The sequence below is a fragment of the Caloenas nicobarica genome, chromosome 2 (assembly GCF_036013445.1).
Source record: "Caloenas nicobarica isolate bCalNic1 chromosome 2, bCalNic1.hap1, whole genome shotgun sequence".
Classification (NCBI taxonomy): domain Eukaryota; kingdom Metazoa; phylum Chordata; class Aves; order Columbiformes; family Columbidae; genus Caloenas; species Caloenas nicobarica.
In genome coordinates this window covers 101,992,346-102,013,681 of record NC_088246.1, presented here as the reverse complement: position 1 = coordinate 102,013,681, position 21,336 = coordinate 101,992,346, and the positions used below count along the sequence as shown (strand labels likewise).

General features: G+C 46.0%; 1 protein-coding gene across 2 annotated transcripts in view; it reads left to right on the top strand.

Annotated features, from left to right (window-relative positions):
- The first annotated feature begins 3,434 nt into the window (after positions 1-3,434).
- The window catches only part of PARD6G (par-6 family cell polarity regulator gamma), a 69,538-nt gene continuing 51,636 nt past the window's right edge, over positions 3,435-21,336 (top strand). For both annotated transcript variants that reach the window (XM_065628974.1, XM_065628975.1), the window contains exons 1-2: positions 3,435-3,506; positions 18,361-18,583. In XM_065628974.1, coding sequence (XP_065485046.1) covers positions 3,435-3,506; positions 18,361-18,583 — 295 coding nt within the window. The remainder of the gene's footprint in view (positions 3,507-18,360; positions 18,584-21,336) is intronic.

Sequence of the window (21,336 nt, the reverse complement as noted above, 5' to 3'; positions counted from 1 at the left end):
TTCAAACATCTTTTTCAGGTTTACCAATGGAATTTTTTAAAGAGGCAAACAGATCAACTGAGAAAAGGCAGCAGAAACCAAATTTTGGTAACGTTGTTTGAAAAGAACATTTGATAGCAATAGCCTCTTCAGAGGCATAAAGAGCATATTTATTCATATTACTGCATTCACCTTGTTTACTGCAATAAGTGTTTAATGCAAGGTTGAAAAAGTGGCCAGGAATGGAACACCAGAAAAGCAGTTCTTATGACAAATAAAAAAAAAATAAATAAAGGAGAGGAAGTGATCTACCACTTCTAAATTCTTGTAGGACAGAAGAAATGGAAACAAAATTAGCTCCATTCCCCAAATACAGTAATTTGTGTCCTCAGTGCACCTGTTAGCTTCAAAGACAGGGTAGATGAGAAGAAGAGGATTGTGTATTCATGTGGTGGCAGAAATATGAACAGGATCTTCAATGGCTGCTGCCGATAGGGAAGGGAGCATGGAAGTCCCCTTAACCCTGCTGGCAAATAAACTCCTGTCTTATGCTTTGAAAAATGTACATTTATTCTTAATAATCCAGCATGGTTTACCAGCATTTATCTCACCCAAAAATACATATTTTTCGTTCATTTTCATTGAATTCCCATTCCAGTTACGCATAGCTTGGTAGGCATTATTAGTTTGAAGAGTCTTTATTAATATAAAAGAGTCTTTATTAATATAAAAGAGATGGTCACAAAGTATATGCACTCCCTGAAGGAAGCATAACATTAAAAAAAAAGACAAATGAGTTCAATCTGTACTTCTCAAATGAACATCACAAATACAAGGAGTACCAAATTTAAAGTTAAGGCTAAAATTAAATTGCTTATTAGTTGCAAACTGTTGAGAACCTACTTCTTCTTAGAAAAAAAATAAAGTAAAAATTTTAAACAAAAATCAGTACAGACCTTTCCTTCTCTGTGGCTGTGATTCTGAATTCAACCATGTCACCACGCGCCTGCAATGTGTAAGAGCACTCCTGTGGCTCTTTCATGACCCAGGAGGTAAAGCAAACAGCAGGGTCCCTTTCCAAGGGTCAGCTGGAGGACAGGTGGGCTGGAATAACATCCCACCTGAAGTCCCTGCCAATGCTCCCAGTGACACAAGTAATACCAGTATTTCCCCCGTTGGGGATTACATGACCAGACCGGTCCTTTAGCTACTGATTAACTTCAATCCAGTGAACTGGCCTTGTTGCTCCAGACATTGAACCACTAAACCGTATGGATCCAGCTGTTGGACTTCAAGGTCTATCTTTAAATGGAAACATCCCAAAAGAGGTGTTCAGCCCCTGAGCACCCCAGGGATGCTCTATCTCCACAGCTCAGCCTTGGCCCATCACAGCAGGGAAGCGAAGCTGCTGCGTCGCTCATGCTAAGACGAAAAGAGGGAAAGATCAAGTTCATACAAGCATTTCCTTTCTCAGCTCTCTATACTTTATTTTTCCAGTTTAACTTACAGCAAGCCTCCCAAATGCAGTGCAAGCCCTGAACATGACGCCAAGGTTCATTTCAGGTCCATTTTCCAATAAGCTGGAGTTGGTTTGTAGCTGGGGCATATGCTTTGATCCTCCCACTTGGAGTCACATAAAAAGTCAACTCAGATCTTTTTTTGCCCCTAAATTCATGTGTATTCCCCGTCACTGCCATCGACACCTGCTCAGCGGGTCTGGAGAAGGGGAAATGGGTGATCTGTCATGTCTGCCAGGACTTTATGCTCCTTCCTTAGACAGGCAGACAATTCTAGGAGATGTCGGGCAGTAGAAAACTGGTTTCACAGGTCTACGCTTTGTCCTCAGCTTCTTCACTCACGACTGATGTTTTGGGAAGGACCATGTAAGAAAAAATACCACTGTCAAAGACTCTCGCTGACTAAAAGAAACTGACTGAAGGGAAAAAGTCTGTTAGAACTATAAAGGTCCTTGGTAGAAGATGGAAAGAAATGGGTTCCTTCGAGATTTTCAAATTAATAACCTACCTAATTATTAAGAGCTGCTAGCAGAGGGAAGCAGCCCATTGATTTATTCCAGGGAGGGAGTGGTGCAAATTCTCCTCCCAAAGCTGATGGTCTGTGGTCTCAAATTAGTGACTTGCAGCACTTTCCGGATCCCAGTGCTCTTTATGAATAATCAGAGCTGTCTGGAAAGTTCACGCGGGGCTCTGTGGCACATAGCAGGCACCTCTGAGCACCCCTGGTCTTGGGGACACTTGGTGCATCATGATCTGGCAGCTACTTTGAGACCCCACCTGGAGTACTGCATCCATCTCTGGAGCTCTCAACACAGGAAAGACAGGAACCTGTTGGAGAGGGTCCAGAGGAGGGTCGCCAAGAGGAACACCTCTCCTGTGAGGACAGGGCTGAGAGAGTTGGGACTGTTCATCCTGGAGAAGAGAAAGCTCTGGAGGAGCTTATTGTGGCTTTTCAGTACTTAAAAGATGAAGATAGACCTTTTAGCAGGGCCTGTTGTGATAGGACAAGGGGTAATGGCTTTAAACTGAAGGAGGGTAAATTCAGGATAGATGTGGGGAAGAAATTTTTTACAGTGAGGGTGGTGAAACACTGGTACAGGTTGCCCAGAGAGGTGGTCGATGCCCCATCCCTGGAGACGTTCCAGGCCAGGCTGGACGGGGCTCTGAGCAACCTGATCTAGTTGCAGATGTCCCTGCTCATGGCAGGGGGTTGGACTAGATGACCTTTGAAGGTCCTTTCCAATCCAAACTACTCTATGATTCTACTTTGGGTGTACTTTCTGTATCCTAAACGACTTTGGCAGCGGGACCACTGTAAAACTGGGCAGGTGCACACACCTGCCAAGAAGCACCGGAGGCCTAACACCCCCCCAGAATAAAGAGATTTTGTTTTGCAGCTGCACCACAGCCAGCCTTCCGGGGGGATGGTTTAAAGCAGCGCCCGAGCAGCCCCTCCAGCGTCCTCGGCAGGCCGGTCCCGCACCGACCGGACTGGATTGCAGCAGGGGCAATTCCGCCAGTAACTTCTGCGGCACGGCAGCTCGGCCGGGCCGGCTCTGAGCCTCCCCCGCACCGCGCACACGCGTGGGACCCGGAGCTCCGCGGCCGCCGAGGGGCGGGGCTCCGGCGGGCGGGGGCGGGACCAAGGGGCGAGGGTGGGCGTGGCCGTGGGCGTGGCCTGCCGGCCCAGGCGCCCGCCCGCCGGGAGCCGCGGGCGCGCGGCTGCTGGGAGCTGGAGCGCGAGCCTCGGCGGAGCGGCCGCTCTCATTGGCGCGCCCGGGACAAAGTGCCCGTGAGCGGCGGAGCGGTTAGCGGGGCGCCGCGTGCCGCCTGCCGCGCGCGGGGCGATCGGCTCGCGGGGGCGTCCCGGGGGCGCGCGGCCCGCGGCGGGCGGGAGGCGGCGGCGGCTGAGCGGGGGAAGGCAGCGGGGCCGGGAAGATGAACCGGAGTTTCAACAAATCTCAGAGTCTGCGGTATCTGGAGTGCAGCGCGGTGGAAGTGAAGAGTAAGGTGAGGACAGCGCGGCGCGGCCTCGACCGGCGGCGGCCCGGTGCGCCCCTGCCCGACCCGCTCCCCGCGGCTCTCCCGAAAATGAATGGAGCCCCCCCCGGCACCCCTCAGTGTCCCCCGCCGCCTTCGCGCCCGGTGGTGCCGGAGCCGTGCCTGAGCCGCAGCCCGGAGAGCGGTGACGGGTTGGCGGCAGCCTGCGGGAGGCGGGGATCCCCGCTCCGGGCGCAGCTCCCGGCCTCGCCCCCGGCGAGCCGCCCCTGCCCGGCGTGTGGCGGCGGCGGCGGCGCGACCCTTCCCCGCCCGCCCCCGGGGCGGCGACGGGGCCGGGGCGGGCGGGCGCCGGGAGCCTCGCGCTCGATCTTTTGTTTCGCCGCGGGGACTTCGGCGCTAACTTTTCTGGGGCAGCTCGGAAAGCGCCGGTCGCCTCGCCTGGCGGGAGGCCCGGGGCTCGGGCCGGGGACGCCGGTGGGAGCGCTGAGGGAGGCGGTGCCGCCGCCGGGGTGCTCTTCCCCCCCGCAGCCGCGGGAGCACGCCGTACCGGTGCTACGGCCACCTCCCGGGTGGCGGGTCGGCTCCCCTGGCGTGGTGTGGCAAGAGGAGCGGAGGGCTGGGAGGGAGAACTGCCCGGTCCCCCTGGCCGGTGCTGGTAGCGCCGAAATCCTGGTGTAGATCCAAGTGGGAAAAGCCGGAGCGAGGCCTGTGGGAAGCTTCACCCACCCGTGGCTGTTTTACCAGGTGTTACCTGGGGGTGCCGGCACCCGCCATAAGCCAGCCAGGTTTTGCACGCTTGTATTGTTAGGAAAGGAGTTGTGCAGGAACAGCTGTATGCTGGAGCTTGGCTTCTTAACATGATATTGGCTGGCTGTGTCTATGGTTGGTCTTGCTGAGCTCTCTTAAAGAGGTTCTGGTCGCTCTTGGTTGAACCAGCACATCTAAATCTCACCTGCCACCTCTGTGTGCAGAAATAAAGAGCATTTTAAGCAAAACCGAGAATGAGAAATCTCCCTAAATCTCCCATGTTTTATATACATGTAACAGAAAAGGTGTAGGCAACGCATAGGTTGAGAAGAGTAGAGTAACACTAGCATGTCCTGGAATTGCGCACAGCCCTCATCTCCTGTTTAGATGGTATTGGAGACAATGTTTTGGGGGCTTTGTACTTGATGCTCTCCATTTTTGCTCCTTGTTGCATTCAGATCAAACAGCCTTGAGCAGCACATAGACCTGAGGATGGTGGGATGCCTTCTGTGGGAGAACTACCTCATGTCCAAGGGACTGGACTCTCCAATCATTTCTACATGTGGCACCTGAGATATAGGTTGAGGCCCTTATTTCCTAATCTCCTGTTGCCACTTGAAGGGGCTCAGCTGGCCTGGAAAGTTCCACTCTGTTCCCATAGCTGGCAAGTTTTGGTTCAGTTTGCACTGGTTCTAAGTTGTAACCCATGCACGACACTAATTGTGGCCCCTAAATGCTCCATCCTGATCCTGTTTTCTAGTTACTGAGTTGTACACTGTGCACTGTATGAGCTTCAAACTAAAACCTTGACTACAGAGAAGATTTTTTTAAAGTTCATCCTCTCTATTCTAATTCAATTTGCCATAGCTTGAGTTTGTTCTGTTAACAATTAAAAAACAACCTTGTGAAGAACACCTCATAGCTTCCTTTACAGCTGCAGAAATCCTGTAAGTGAATCCTACATAGTTGTATAGGCACAGGGTGGTGTACGGAGGTTGTAAGTGTACAAATGACTGTGGGCTTCTGGAGAGAATGAAAAATAAACTTCTGTGGGTGGGAAGGGTTTACTGGAAGTCTTCTGGACCTCAGGTTTGTCACTGCTGATGTCCCAGAAGTTATTGTAGAGAACAGTACTGCATTGGAAGGAACCTTAAAACAAAGGCTAAATAGAAAATATCCTGCTGAGGGCCTACACCCAGTGATGATCCATTAACATGCAGCGTGGGTCGGTGGAGGCTGCGCTGTTGAATTTCCTGGTGTTGGTGGGGTTATACTGTTAGCGTGACTTGTGCACAATAACATCTAGAGTGTTTATGTAGCAGGCTGTTGCAGATTGTTGGTGAACAGGGGGTGGTACTGACACTGTGAGATGGTTTTCTTTTGTTTGTAAAGCTTGTAGGTTCCCTCTCACAGGATTACTATTCAATGGTTAGAAATAGATCCAGTCAAAAGCTCTGGCCAGTGGTACCTGGCAAGGTACCTTATACCTCTTGTTAAAATGTGGTAATCTTGTAGGGTTGATTATGATGCTGTTTGTCTTGTCCTTGTGGATCGCTGGGTTGTCCTGCTGCAATCATCTAAAAATACTTTTTTTTTTTTTTTTTTGATTGGGTGACCTATCTAAGGCTGGGGAAACAAAAAGATTCAATAATGCTGCTTTTGGTAGCCGTATGCAGTCAGTCTTTTAAACATTTAGTTGCCTGTGTTTTGTAAGTAGGAGGCCTGCCTGGACCTGCCTGGGAACTCGAAAGTTGAGTCTGAGAACTCATGATTTTGCAGCTATCGCCTGAGAGCGCAGGCTGCCAGGTGAGCGGAGGTGGGTGCAGCTCAGCCTCTGCGCCGGGGCATGCTGCTGGCCGGGGATCAAGGGATTCTCAGGTGGCTTTTCAAAGGCTGGGGAAGTGGCAGGCCGTGGGCAGGTGGAATCCCTTTTAGTGGAGGAGCTGGGTGTGACAGAGCGCTGCTTTTACACAACGAAGTGAAATGGCTTTTCTCCTTCTCTGCAGATTGGTTTGGGCATGAAGGAGCTCTGGAAAAAAATAGCTGTGGGGAGTCTGATGGGCGATAGGCTGCAGCCATTGGGTTTTTGATAGCCCTGCCTCTGTTATGATAACCAGGTGGTTCCTTCCTTAGGGATAAACCACCATCCAGCTGGTGTGTTGCATTAGTCATGATTCAGACGTGGCTCTTGTGAAAACTGACCAACATTTTCCTGCATTTCCTGAGTTTCTTTTGTTTTCTTCAAAATAAAGTTATTGGAAATTGGTTTGTGCCCTTGATTATTGGAATGGTAGAGTTTGTCAAATCCTTAGTACCACACTGGGTAAGACACTTTTCTGGCGATCCCCAAGTATCCTTAAGTTTTAAGATTCCTGATGTGGGCCAGAGGATTATTTTAAAAAAAAAAAGGGTGGGGTGGGAGAAGGAGGGAGTCTTGGTGGAGTCCTTCTTGGTGGCTGAACTCACTCCAGCTTTTCAGCATCCTCCTTGTGCTGAAGGGTCAAAACCTGCACATGGTATTCTTCTTTCCTTGTTCGGTAGATGTGTGAGCTTTGGGGATGATCGGATTTCAGCTGGTCTAGACCAGCCTGGACCTTCCCTGGACCTAGCCTGACCCATCACCCCCACTAGGAACGTGGACCAGCAGCATGCTTCAGCCTCCAGTGCTTGTGTCCGTGGATATTTTGGTGCCTTGTGACTACCTGGGGGGAACATTCGCAGTGATGTGTTCTTTGGCTACATGTCTTTGCAGGAGGATGAGCTTTGTGGCACTGTGTAACACCTCTTAGCGTGCATCAGCTCGGTTTTTCTCTGGGCGACTGTAAGGTGCTGGAGAAGCCTCTCACTGTGCTGCGGCAAATACAGAACGAGAAAACAGAGCACCAGCACACCTCTGTTTTGAGACGCGGCAGTGATGGGAATCGCTGTAGTCATCTCCTTTAAGAAGTCCTCTTCCTTTGGGCTCAGTGCTTCCTCCCTTCCTCTGTGTCCTCCCCTGGGAGCTGGCCTTATAATCAAAATACTTAAAAGCTTATTGCTAGATAGAAAGGTGGCAGGATAAAGAGAAACCTGCTTAAAAATTGGCACGTATCGTAGGAAAATATGAATAGAATTGTAATTATACCTTATCCCTCTTCTGCAATCTTTCATGATAGAATACATTAGAAGCTCGGTTCTTATCTAGGTGTTGTCTGCGTAGCTCAGGATTAATATTTCAGCCCTTTTAGACAGTATCTGAAAACACATTATCTTGCTGGCCAAAAACAACTGTGTATTCTCATGTGTCTAGTACTCACTGGCTCTTTTCCCCTGTCGGGTGACAAGTGAAGTATCTGTCCCCTATGAAGAAATTGCCTCTAATCTCTGCAAAAGGTTTCCAGATGACCCTTTCTCTCCCTCTTCTCCCTTTTACCAACAGCCACAGTGCATGCGATGTGTGGGGCTTTTTTTTTGTTTGTTTGTTTTGTTAAGAATTCTGCCTGTGACCATGAGATCCCAAACCTATTTTTCATTTTCTCTCCTTAGTTTTACAGAGAAGTTTCAGGCCTCTTTCCCCATGAGTGTAAGTGTACAGAAGAAGAAATACTTTTAAAATAGAAATTCCTCTATTAATGGTGATACTTCTCTTTAATTATAGCTCCATGTAGCCAATCTTCTGTCATCCTGCTCTGAGTGAAAAGAGATTTTTTTTTAATTTCTTTTTTTTTCTTGAATTGTACATATAGCTTTTCAAAGAGGAGGGCAGCTATCAGGTCAAGTGTATATTTCTTTTACAGTCACTTGGATATTCTGGAATAGTAGAGGTATAAGATTGCCTCAGGCATTTAAATGGTAGCCCTTTGAATTGTTTGTGAAAGTGTGTTTTTTTTGCACTTTGAAACAGGCAGTTTTATGTTTTCGGGTTAAAAGCAGCAGCAAAGTATTTCTCTACTACTCCTATGTTATTTCCTGCAAGCTAGATGTACCCGTAAGAATTCATTTTCATGTTTTCAAAAGTAGGTAAATGCACTTGTGGTTCCTTGAAAAATAGTCCTTAAAAAAAACCAACACCAAAACCCAACAAACAAAACAACAACAACAAAAACCCCCAAACAAACAAAAACATACACAAAAAACCCAACCCTTTTGTTGTTTTTTGTTGTTGGAACTTTCGATGGTGGCTGAGGGTTATAGAAACACAGCTACCTGACTCAGGTGCTGACTGTGTCATTGTGACATTTCTGCCTTATTAATAGTGTCATATTTCCTTACATTAAAACTGATTTACAAATTAACAATAACGTGACTAACATCCTGCTGCTATAAACAAACCCATTAAGATAAATATATCTATTTGACTACAACCATATTTTTTTCCTCTTCTCCCATCCCCTTTTGAATTTGTTCCAGTAAATGCTGGTGTTCAGATGGATGCCGCAAATGGATTTTTTAATACATTTTAAATCATATTTTGATGTATCCAGAGTATATACGGGATACTGTTATGGTCTTCAAAGATCAGCTGTGCTCTTATGAAGTAACTAGCAGATAAAATGATGCGTTTTGGTCCTGGGCAAGTGTAGAAGTCCGGGCTTCAGCAAGCCTGCCCAGCTGCTAGATTGATGTGATATCTGAACAGCTTGTGGGTGGTTTGTCCTGCTCATGTGTCATCTTCTCAGGAGGAGTGTACTTGTGCTTGTTACATTAAGATAGCTGTTTTAAACCTTTCACATGCTCTATTCCACCCCCCACCCCTCCTTCCCCCTCCCAAAGTTGCTGATACTGCTCAGACACCTTAGCAGTATTTTAAGTCCACGTGACCGTTTAGGTATTATGGTATATGTATGCACATTATGTATTAGAAAGGTACAAGGTTTAACATCAAGCAGTGTTGTAGCTGTAGCAACTAGCGGTAAGAGCAAACTTGCTTTTACCAGTCTCCTGTAAAGAGATTTTAAAGGTCTGGTTCTTCTCTGTCTGCTGTTAACTAAATGAGAGAGGTGTACAAATTGTGTTTTCCAGCATTTTGTACTTTGATTTTGCTCTAAGCCTGAAGCCTTACAGGCCTTGTGAAGTTTTAAGAAATGTTTTCCATGTGTAGCACACTTCAAAATTGATCAAAAAGCATCAGTTTTTTTAAACCTACAGGACGTTAAACCAGACTTTGTCTGCTTTAAGTTTTTAAGTAGTACTTTAGATTCTTCCAAGTTAAGGTCACGCTTGTCATACCTAGAATAAAACTAAGTGCAGTGAAAAGCCTTGTAACCAGCTGATTTAACTGCTGGTTTTGAGCTTCAAAACATATTTGATTATATGCAAACCAAATGTGGCACAGACTCAGAAAACCGCAGTGCTTCCCCCTCTCAAATGAAGACAGTATGCCACAGAAATAGCAACTTGAGATGGTCTGGATTGTTGCAAAACGTGTCAAGAAAAAGAGACTGCAAACATTAACCTCTTAAGAAATCTTGCCTCTGTTCCTTTCTGTTTTCATTTTGCTGAGGTTCTGGCAACAGGTATTTATTTTGATGTGCTAAATAGCATCTACTAAACTCCTAGTTTCTCTGTTATTAGAAATCTGTTCTTAGTAGGATGAATTCTGAAGTGGTCATGCCTAGTAAATCTAAGTCTGTCTTCAAACAGTTGGGTGACTTGAGAGAAAGTGACCACAGCAAGTTACCATGCAGCAGCTGAGCTACTACAGTTGATCCTGTGAAAACTTACTGCCCTTCACAGATGAGAGGCCAAACTTTTCAGCCAAAAAGGTGTTGCACAGACAAGTCATTTTTGTGATAGTTCTGTTCAAGTGACAGCTACAATAAGCACCAGCACAGTGTAACTTATCTTCTCTGACCTGTGCTCTGGCACTGTGTGAGCAGTAGTGCTTGTAGGAGTTATAGGGAAGGCTGGGAAATGTGCTTTGTGCTGCCTGGCTTCACAGAGCGTGGGATGGAGGGGAGGATATGCTCTGGTGCTGGGGTTATAGCCTTGGGTCCTGTGTAATAACAAAAAAACCCCCAACCAACCAAAAAAATGTGATTACTGAAAGATGGTAGTTCCTCTGACTATGTTCCTGAAATTATTATACTGCTGTTACAGGCTTGGGTGCTTGCTGTGCTAACTGGATGGCTATCAATATTCCTACGCTGCATTGACCAGAAGGCTCGGGCTGCTACTTTCAGCACCTCCCATACTCTCCTATTCTTGATCGTGCCTTGATTATTTGCACCTTTGCTCTTGTAATGGTTTTTAGCCTAGCAATTTGGGAATTCCAGATCTGCTTAAAACTTCAGCCAGCCAGTCTATTTTATGTGAGTAATCTTGTAAATTTTAGTCTCGCCACATTGAAACAGTCCTAAAGGACACTGAACAATGAACCTTTAATTTGCTGAGGTGTTCTTTAAAGTTGGAAAGTTGTTTACAGCCAAGTCAGAAAGGAATGTCTCCCTTGTGAGGTTAAAATACCTGTGGAGGCTCTGGCAGGCTGCAGGACTAGCCACCTCTGAGGAGTTCTTCAGGGATGCAATTAATAATGCTTTCCTTGGTAGTGCTTTATCATTCCCTTTGTGAGAGACTTTGCACGCACTTAATCTGAGCTTTTAGCAACCAAGAAATGCTCTTCCAAGGATTGATTGCCTGGCCCTAATTACCTTTACAATTCAGGCCAGAAGTTAAAGATGAAATGTAGCTTTGGAGACATTCCCTCCCTCTAAGTGAAGGCAAAATGTCCCAGTACAGAGGTAGTCCTGTTCCCATTGGAAATTCCTGGAGTTAATCGAGGCAGAAATGTCTGGGGCAGGGTGTGGTGCACCAGCCCCAGGGCCACCCAGCCTGGAGCCATCCCTCCTGCTTCTGCCCTGCACAGCTGTTCCCAGGCCCCTGTCAGGTCTGGCGAGGTGTGTGCATGTGTGTGCGCACATCAAATTATTACTTCTCTGCAGCTGTTGTTGGCCCCGAGCTCATGCGGAAACCTCTAGTAGAAACTAAAAGGGTCTTAAGTTTGCAACCAGCCAGAGTCCTTACTGGATACAGGTGTCTGGTAACCCTGCAGATGTCTCTCATAGCAAATGTTCAAAAAGTGGTTTGCTCTTGCTACAGACCTGTACTAGTGCAGGGCTTCCTATCTGCAGGAATCTGGGCTCATGGATTTGTCTGCTCTTGGCAGTGTTGCCCAGACCTCCTGATCCAGTGCTCCTTTGTCCTGCTGGGGGGCAGGGTGCCAAATGTTCCTTTTGCCCTCATGCTGATGGTGACGTGCCATGGATGTATACATCCTGTCCTGTATTTGTGCTAAAGCAGTGGAAGGCAGTGTAATGGTCTTGTGCCCAAGAATCATGAAAGAAGGTAGGTAAAGCAGGGAGAATGGTAAGCTTAGCTTTAAGTTGCCATTGAGCTGGCAGCTGAGCATCTGAAGAGATCAGTAAAAGATTGCATGGGAGGCATGTCTCATGAACAGAAGTTGATCTGAGGGTGATGGGGACAGAGAAAGAAGCTGAATTTGTCTTCTGAGTAGATGAAGAAGAGAGAGAAGTGTTGCCATGAACAGCCCCATTGGCTGCTGGAAAGGGTTGGAGGGGTTGCGAAGGACAGTTCTTCAAATGAAAAGCAGAGACATGAAGCATTTTGTCCAAGAAGCACGAAAAGCAGGGGAACAGCTGGGTTTCTTTGGGGGGAAAACTGTTCTAAGAATTGAAGATATTAAAGCATGGCTGTATTTTTACGGGGGGAATGAATGGGGAGAATACAAGGGTGAGGGGTAGGAGTATGGTATGATGCCAATCAGGAAGAAGTTTTGGGGAGAAGATAGTGAAATTGTCTGTGGTGAAGTTCCTATAAAGGGCAAATAGAAAAGAGGCTGTCTTGCTCTTGTGACTTTCTTTTGGAAGAAACAGCAAGAGGTGAGTAGGGGACTAGGCAGAATACAAAATCCCACATTTCCCATCAGCTTGATCGTCGGGATGAAGCCAAGGTGCTTTGGGGCAGGCGGTTGAAGGGGAGAAGAGGGAACTTGTTGCAGAGAACATCTGCTTGGTTGGTGGCATCTTGTCACTAGTGACAACCGCTATGAGACTGGGAGCACAGCAAGAGAGTGCTGAGTGAACTGGGGGAGGAAGAGGGAGCAGAGAAACACAAACATGAATGTGACAGCAGAGCTCTGAAGTCCCAGATATGAAGTCAGCCAGCACAAAACCATTTACTTTCAGCCCTCCCTCCTCCTCTTTCTTGGCCTCTGCTTCCTCTCACTGATAAGGCCACCCTGATCAGATCTTCCCTGTTTTTAAAATCTCGCAGGTAAGCAGAAACTGGAATCTATAGAAGGATGAGAGTGTTTGTTTTTCTTTCTGTTCCTGATACTGGCTTCATGGGAGAAGTAGGTGGCTAACATAATTCATGTTTATTGCTGAATGCTGCTCTTTGATGTTTTCTTATTACAATAGCCTGAACTCAAAGCCAGCAATAAACTAGAGGGATGGCACCTCATAAACACAGGGCTTCATTTTTGACCCTGTAAACTTTTTGAAACTTAAAATTTAAAGAAAAAAAAGTTGGTCTCTTTTGCTTGCAATAACTCTTCCGTTTAATTTCACAAAATAGCAGCCCTCCAAGTAAACAAGCCTCAAAATACTGTTCTCTCCTCTGACCTCTCTTCCCCTCTAGACAGAAAAAAAAAAAAAAAAAGGACGAGATTGCTCTTTGTCAGTCTGCCTAAGTTTTGGTCAGCTAGCTGTGATTTTTTTAATTCTTTAGCACAACTTTTATCAGAAAACTTTTTTTTTTGCCAATTTTTCTTGGCATCTGTTTTTGCTTTTAAGGTTCCTGCTTGATGTATAGCGTTTTGTAGGGTGCTTTTTGTCATCTAGCTGCAGACAGCAAGTATGGCTGATACTTCAGAGGATCTTGGGACAGAGCTAGTTCTTTGTGAAACAAACTGTACAGTTTTTTCTAGTGTCTGTCAGACTAAATTTTTTAATTCCCTTGGATCATCCTGTCCTCGGACTTCTGCAGTAGTAGATGCTGTATTTGCATTAGATAAATAGGTCAAAATCATTTACTTCATTATGACAAACTAATCTGCTTGTTAAAACTGTTATTTTATCAAACAGCGTATCCCAGTATCGTTCTGGCAGAGACTGCTGGCAGACACCAGTCGTTGTGTCTCGTTCTGTGGAGGGATATACTAAAGATGAACCTTGTAGCTTAGAAAAGCAGATAGTCATCTTGGCTATCTGTGCGAAGCCCTTGGAATTTGTAGTTTCTGGAGGATACGTGGTGGATGTTATCTTGAAATCCTGGCTGAATACAATGCAGAGCACCCAGTCTCCAAGCTGTGTGGTACTGCAAAACCTATTATTACTGCGATACTCCCTATCAGCCTAATTAGGGATGATGAATGAACGGTCACTGCTGAAGCATTTTTTTCCCCTCTTCTGAAAAGACCTGCTGACAATGGTTGCTGCCTGTGTATGTGCATAGGGTGAGTTAATCAGCTAAACTACTACTACAGTAATACTAATCTTTAAACAACAAAATATTATCTGCATTATCTGCTTAAATTTCTCTTGAGGAGACTGTTTTTTTTCCCTTCTCTGCAGAATCGCCTTCCAGCTCTCTTGCCTTCAAGTGTTGCGCCATGCAAAAAGTATAAATGAAATTACTGGCCTTTGTTTACCATTGTCCCGTTCCTGGGCGAGGGAAATTGTCTCTTGGGCTTTCCTGAGGCTGAACGTGTGAATGAGTTCATTTGACTACACAGCGTTCGCATCAGACCTCGGTGCCCCAAGTCTGCAGTTTCATCCCCGTAGGTGGGTTGTTACCCACCTGTCACACTCGGCTGATACAGCCCGTGGGGGTTCAGCTGGGATGCCTGGCCCTTTCACTTGTCCTCCTCTCATGTGGCAGCTTAAGCTGATCTGTGGGTCACACCAAAGTGTAAATAACCATCCTTGCTTCTTTCCTCCCTCCTTTCCCATGTCACTTTCCCACTGACCTCGGTGCCCCAGCACAGGAGCATTTGTGCCTGGACACCTCTGTTGGGCCAAGCAGAAGCGATGGGCTCCCCCAGCAGATGTCTGGGTGGTTGTGTAGGATGGTTGTCATACTGACTGGGCTGAGACCACACAGTGTCTGCTTTCTTGAAGTACCCTGTGTGCTAATGGTCCTGAACGAGTTGTCTGCCCAGTAAACCAGTGGTTACTGGGATTGGCACCGAAGTGCCCTGGCCTGGTGCGGTGCTGTTTCGGCTGAAGGAAATCTATGTTCCTGTTCAGGTGTGCAGAGCAGGAGATGCAGCCCTAAACAAAGCCTACAAAGATCTTGTTCCTGCCTGGTTAGTTTATCACGTAGATGTTAAACTTTTCACTTGAAGATGGTTGCTTCTTGTTTGAATCTAGGAAAAATAAAACTTCAAGATACTTTTCAAATAAAAAGACTTAATGTTTTTTTCAGTTCGAAATGTGTCAACAGGAGTAAGTTGCCACTTGGATTTTTCTGGAGAGGATCAGGGGATGGAGGACAAAGGAGGACTGTTTTCCCTCCATTGGAACCAGCTGTGGTTTGTTCGGCTCTTGTGCATTTGGATGGGCACTCTGAATTGAAATCCAAACAGGAACTAGCAGTTAATATTACAAACAAGCAGCATAATTTCACCAAACAAGCTTACAGATGATCACAACTAGACTTAGATGCTGAACAGTGGGATTTTCATAACTGCGGAAGTAATTTGTGAACATCATTGCACCCAAAGCCAGTAGGTTGGTTGATTGGTTTCTTTTTTTTTGTTTCTTTTTTTTTTTTCTTGAAGATGATTATGGTGATGATTCATACTTTTGCTAGTCTCAGCAAAAGAGTGGCTTGCATGTATAAGTTGATTTAACATCTGAGAACTTCTAAGCATGTCATTCTCCATTTTGAGGAAGAATTTGTCTACGAAAAATTCTCAAGCTGTTCTGTTGTTGTGGTTTTTGGTGGTTTTTTTGTTTGTTTTTTTTCTCCCTTTGTTTGCTTACTAGTTTGTGGGGGTTTTTTTGTCTTTGGTTTCTTGCCCTGGTATTGACTGACTTTGCAAATGAGAACTTCCATGGGATCCTAGTCAGAGCCTTCTTTGTTCTTGGATTTATGGGTGTGGTTCCGTGCTTTCAGGAGCGAGTTTCCATGATTTAGAGGTTCAGTTTATGAACAGCAGTTTACTAGTCCTACACAATCTGAGTTATGAAGTTAAATATACCAGAAAGATCACTTAATCTACTTAACTAGAAGCCTAGTTTTTGACTCTCTTAATTTCCCTGATTAGAGAATCTATTTTTTTTCCTCTGGTTCTTAATAGCACATTTGGTTTCTAATATTGCAAATAAGGTCCATTGAAATCTTTTCCTCAATCACTTTCTGGCTTACTTAAAATAACTTAATGGATTTATAACATTTTCAATTGTCTTGTACTAAATCACACCCTTTTTTTTTTTTTTATTTAAACAGCCACTTACTGGGCTGTAAAACTCAAAAAGTAAAAACCAGTAGAGTGACAGAAAAATTAAACCCATGAAAACTAACTTAGAATTAGAATTTTCCTCCTCCTGTATGTATACCAGGAAATTCAGGGGGCATGTAGAGTGAATGTATTTCCTAATGACAAGCTGTGCGCTTACATACCACACTTCTTTACAGGTCTTGTGGTTGGAATCCCAGTGGTATTGATGGGAAACATGCAAAGAATTTTTATAAGGTTATTTGAATAGCTGAGTAACTTCTTTTTAAAGCAGTAGAGTGAACGCTTCTGCTTTGGAGAAGAATGGTTCTGTAGATGCTTGAGATGATTATAATGAATGATGCAGCTTTGAAGTTAAATCCTACAAATGCATTTATCCTCTGGAGGATTTAATGAAAACTTAAAGTCTATTTTTTTAATGTTAAGGTGGCACACTTAGAATCATCATAGAATGGTTTGGGTTGGAAGGGACCTTAAGGGGCAACCCCCCTGCCGTGGGCAGGGACATCTTCTACTAGACCAGGCTGCTCAAAGCTTCATCCAGCCTGTCCTTGAATGCTTCCAAGGATGGGGCATCCACAGCTTCTCTGGGAAGCCTGTTCCAGTGCCCCACCACCCTCATGGTGAATGATTTCTTCCTTATATCTAATGTAAATCTACCGTCTTTCAGTTTAAAGCCATTACCCTTCTTCTATCACTACATGTCCTTGTAAAAAGTCCCTCTCCACCTTTCTTGTAGGTCTCCTTTAGGTACTGGAAGGCTGGTACAAGGTTTCTCCATAGCCTTCTCTTCCTCAGGCTGAACAACCCCAACTCTTCCAGCCTGTCTTAATGAGAGATGTTCTCCAGCCCTCTGATCATCTTTGTGGCCTCCTCTGGAATTGCTCCAGCAGGTCCATGTCCTTCTTATGTCTGGTGCCCCAGAGCTGAACACAGTACTCCAGGTGGGGCCTCACCGGAGCAGGGTGAAGGGGGAGACTCACCTCCCTCAACTTGCTGGTCATGCTTCTTTTGATGCAGCCCAGGACACGGTTGGCTTTCTGGGCTGCAGGCACACATTGCTGGGTCGTGTTGAGCTTCTCGTCAACCAACGCCACCAAGTCCTTCTCCTCAGGGCTGTTCTTAATCCATTCTCCACCCAGCCTGTATCCATGCTTGGGTTCGCCCTGACCCAGATGCAGGACCTTGCACTTGGCCTTGTTGAACTTCATGAGGTTTGCATGGGCCCACCTCTTAAGCCTGTCAAGGTCCCTCTGGATGGCATCCCTTCCCCCATGAGGACCAGGGCTTGTGGACATGAGGCTACTCCTGTCTGTCTATAGAGGGCCTTATCTGCTTGGTCTTCCTTGTTGGGTTGTCTGTAGCAGACCCCCACTATAATGCCACCTGTCTCTGCCCTCCCTTTAATCCTGACCCATAGCTCTTGGTCAGCTCCTCATCCATGCACTCCAGTCGGTCATTGATGTAAAGGGTGACCCCCCTCAACTTCATTTTCCCTACCCGTCCCTCCTAAAGAGCCTGTATCCTTCCATTCCAACACTTCAGTCACAGGAGCCATCCTGCCACATCTCTGTGATGCCAATAACAGCCATGCAGGCATGTGGACATCTCTAACTCTTCTTGTTTACTCCTCATGCTACATGTGTTTGCACAGAGGCGTTTAAGTTGGGCTCCTGATGAAGCTGGCTTCCTGGATGGAATTTCTTTGTGCTGCTCTTCAGGTGCTTTCCTGCTGACCTGTGATGCATCTCCAGGCTCTGGGCATCTGTTGCTGGCACTGGCAATGAACTGGTAGGAGTGGGATAGACTGAGGTTCCCTTCCTTCCCCCCGCTCCCCGGCAACTTTAGTTTAAAGCCCTCTTCACCAGCTTGGCAAGCCTATGACTGAAGATGATCTTCTCCTTCTCTGACAGATGGACCCCATCAGCCCTCAGTAGACCAGGTTTTTCATGGTCTATGCAGCCAAACCCCTGGCTGTGGCACCAGTCCCGTAACCGTTTGTTGATACTCCAGATATGACTGGCCCTTTCAAACCCCTTCCCTTTGACCGGGTTGTTTGATGACAAAACTGCCTGTGTTCCAGACTCCCTCACGGCTGCTCCCAGAGCTCTGTAATCCCTCTTGATACTCCTCAGACTGCTCCTGGCTGTATCACTGGTGCCCGTGTGGAACAACAGCAATGGATAACAGTCAGTGGACTGTATGAGGCTTGGTAGTCTCTCAGTGACATCCCTGACGCGAGCCCACAATAAGCAGCACACCTCTCTAGAGAAGTGCGTCAGGTCAGCAAATGGGTGCCTCTGGACCTCTGGGAACAAAGTCACCTACAACTGTCACCTGTCGCCTTTTCTCAGTTGCACTGGTTGTTACACGGGGAGCAGATTGGGCCGCTTTACTCAGCTCCTGCATCTCTCCTGGTGTGATGGGTCTTTCCTCTTCAGCCTATCTGTTGTCAAGCAGGGTGGTGTCTTGGTAGCCGTGGTTATATTCTAATGTGAAGACCTAAAAAGTCATTTGTAGACTTGAAAGCACCTATATGTGACTATATTGATCATAGAAGGAGAGAGGTGATGCACACTATGTTCAAATGCTGAGCTGGAGCATTGGGCTGTGGTGATGTTTGACAGCAGATGCTCTATTTGTTTTCTCTTGCAGTTTGGGGCAGAGTTCAGAAGGTTCTCCCTGGATCGCTACAAGCCAGGAAAGTTTGAAGACTTCTACAAACTAATTCTTCACATTCATCATATAGCCAACCTGGAGGTGATGATTGGATATGCTGACATGCATGGAGACCTTCTCCCTATTAACAACGATGACAACTTCTTCAAGGCTGTTTCAAGTGCTCATCCACTGCTCAGGGTTTTTATACAAAGACAAGGTAAGATACAATTTCATTTCGGTGCCTTCAAGTGTGCTGGGGCAAGATGAAGAGTGGATTTGTGGCCCCCATTTAAAGGCCGAAATGCTGTAAGAGGGACCTAGGAGCCCTCTTGTTCCTCCTCTTGGGCACTTCCTTACAACTTGCAGGAATGTCATGACTTCAGGGCAGGCAGAGGGCCTGCATCGCTGCCTGTGAAGTGTTTGAAGGATAACATCCTGAGACTCACCATGAGCCACTTCTTTCCCCAGGGGAAAGTACCTTGTGCTGCTTGTACTGTGTCATCACTTGAGCATGTCAACTGCATCACTCCGTTTTTTTGGGGAACCGTGAGGAGGGAGAGGATCCTAGTGTTGTACTACTACTTCACATTTAGAAATCTTATCTATCCGTCTTGATAGTCAGTGTCATACCCAAATGATTCATGCCTGTATAGTGTGCGAATGTGCACAGATACATAGTTAAAAAAAAAAAAGCCTCTGTCACAAATTAGGTCTTATTTGACTATGTTGACCTGGCAGACAGACAAATGATGATTCTACTCTCTGTCCTTACTCTAAGGAGTGTTGAATTTTCCCATTTTGAATCATCAAGCAAATGTAAGGCAGAATTTCCCAAATGTCAAGATGACATCAGCTTTAAATGGCTGTCAAGCTCTTATTGCAGATACCTGAAACCACCTTCTTAAAGACCATATTTGGCAGTTGCCTCAGATGAGGAATGTTTTTTGTAACAAGGTGTCTGCCACAGGGCTCCTTAAATCCCAGGGGAACCTAACACTGTGTTAACACACTTCCACAGTTCTTTTGGTCATGTAGGGATTTATAGCACAGGGCTTTTGGAATTAACATCTTGTCAGTAACAGAGTCAGAAATGAGACTTGATCTGAAACTTTGAGCAGTCATGTAGCTTTTTTGGTCTGGACTCTGTGTGGGGCCATTTGCACTGATAAGGATTTAGCAGGAGGCTTCAACCTGTGCGTTGTTACGAGCTGGTACAGTGTGTGGTTGAATTTGGTGTTGTCAGATACATCCAGGGCTGTGTGGCCCTCCCCATTCAGAGAACATTGTCTGCCACCTTCTTTTACATGGAACTAAGTGCTCAAGGAGGCAATGGAGAAAAGGGTCTAGAGCAGTTTATTTTCTTTGTGTGTCTGTCAGATGAGTGGAAGTATCTGTGGGAGAGGGCTTTGGTTGCTAGCTTTCCCTTCTTATGCAGAAAAGGTGAAGGTGGATGACAAGTCCTTTTAAGTCTCCTCCTATTAAGTCACCTTCCTGTAATGCTTGTTGGGGCTTGTGAATGTTGATGATGGGTCAGGTCATAAGAAATCGCTTTCATGACTTCGTCATGCCTGCATCAGTTTGAGTTTATTCGTGTCTCTGGATCAATCTTGTTCCAAATGCAGCTGTCCTGGCTCTGCTTGGGCAGACTACTGAAGTCACAGAGTACCCCTAACTCTGCATTGGGATGAGGGGTTGCCACTGAAATGCTGACCACAGAAGCAGGCAAATGAAAGAAAACTGTTGACTGTGTGTGGAAAAAAAAATGCTCCCTCTTCTTCAGTAGGACAAGTATGCTAGTTGTGGAGGTTAATAATTTGTAACCTTAATGGAAAAATGCAGTATTTTAAAATGCTTTTCTTTTACCCGTTGCACAGTGGGAATAATCCTGCTGACAAGTAAGGAAGCTCATACAAGAGGGAAGACAGGCCCATGCCTCCTCATATGTGGCAAAGCCTGAAAGCTTTCCCAACACACATTCTTGTGCACTCCTTCTATAAAGCTGAAAGGAACAGTAAATCCTGGCCTGTCCCTTTGATTAATGACACCTTTAATAACGGACTCCTGGGGTTAATGTTTGAGATTCATACTTGTGGATGCTCCTAAACAATCATGTCCATTTCCTTTTGTGAGAAGAACCCTTTGGAAATCGTTCCTCTCAACTGTAAAGAGGAGTTCTTGAAATCTTTTTTGTCTCTCCTTCCTTTGCTTCATCATACCTCTGCTGTTTTCCCTGTCTTCAGACTGGTGTGATGGAGCAATGCTGATCCTTCTGCTGGAGACCTGCACCAGAGAACATGGTGACTAGCACGAAGAAATCATTGTGCCATCCAGGAGAATCTGGTGTGCCTGCAGTGCTTCAGCTCATACACTAAACTCTGACTTCAGAGGCAGGAAATTATGCTGACAGGGATACAAGTAAAATATGAGGTCAGTCCTCTTCTGTGACTTTGAAGGAGACTGCAGAGCGTGGGCTCTTTAGCCTGTTGGGTCAGGGATCACTGGCCTTCAGTGGGAGAAGTCCTGGGAGGTCGCTGCCAAAGGTTGTTCTCTGAGTGTTGTAGAGTAGGGAGGGTTTGAGAGACCTGAGCAGAAGTGTGCAGGCATGGAAGGACTGGATAGTTGAAGTTCAGGTCTCTTTCTCTCAGAACAAACTGTTTATCAACTGCATGATTAGTCATCTGTTCTCCCAGTTTATATCCGAGTTATCCTTTCTCTTGTCAAGTGAATGATACAATCATGTTAACAGCTTAAATATTTGTTCCCAGAGTGGCAAAACAGGTAACTTACTCTTTGCACAATAATCAGGCAACGATTTGCTAGTTAATTTGTTTGTTTGTTTGTTTGCCTAGTTGTTGTTTATCTGAACTTAGTCTTGCACTTTCTCAGTTTGAAAGCACATCCCTTGCTTGTCCCCAGAGGTAAGCCTTGTGCATGCTGCTTGGACTCTCACATGCCAGGTTGGTGTCCAGG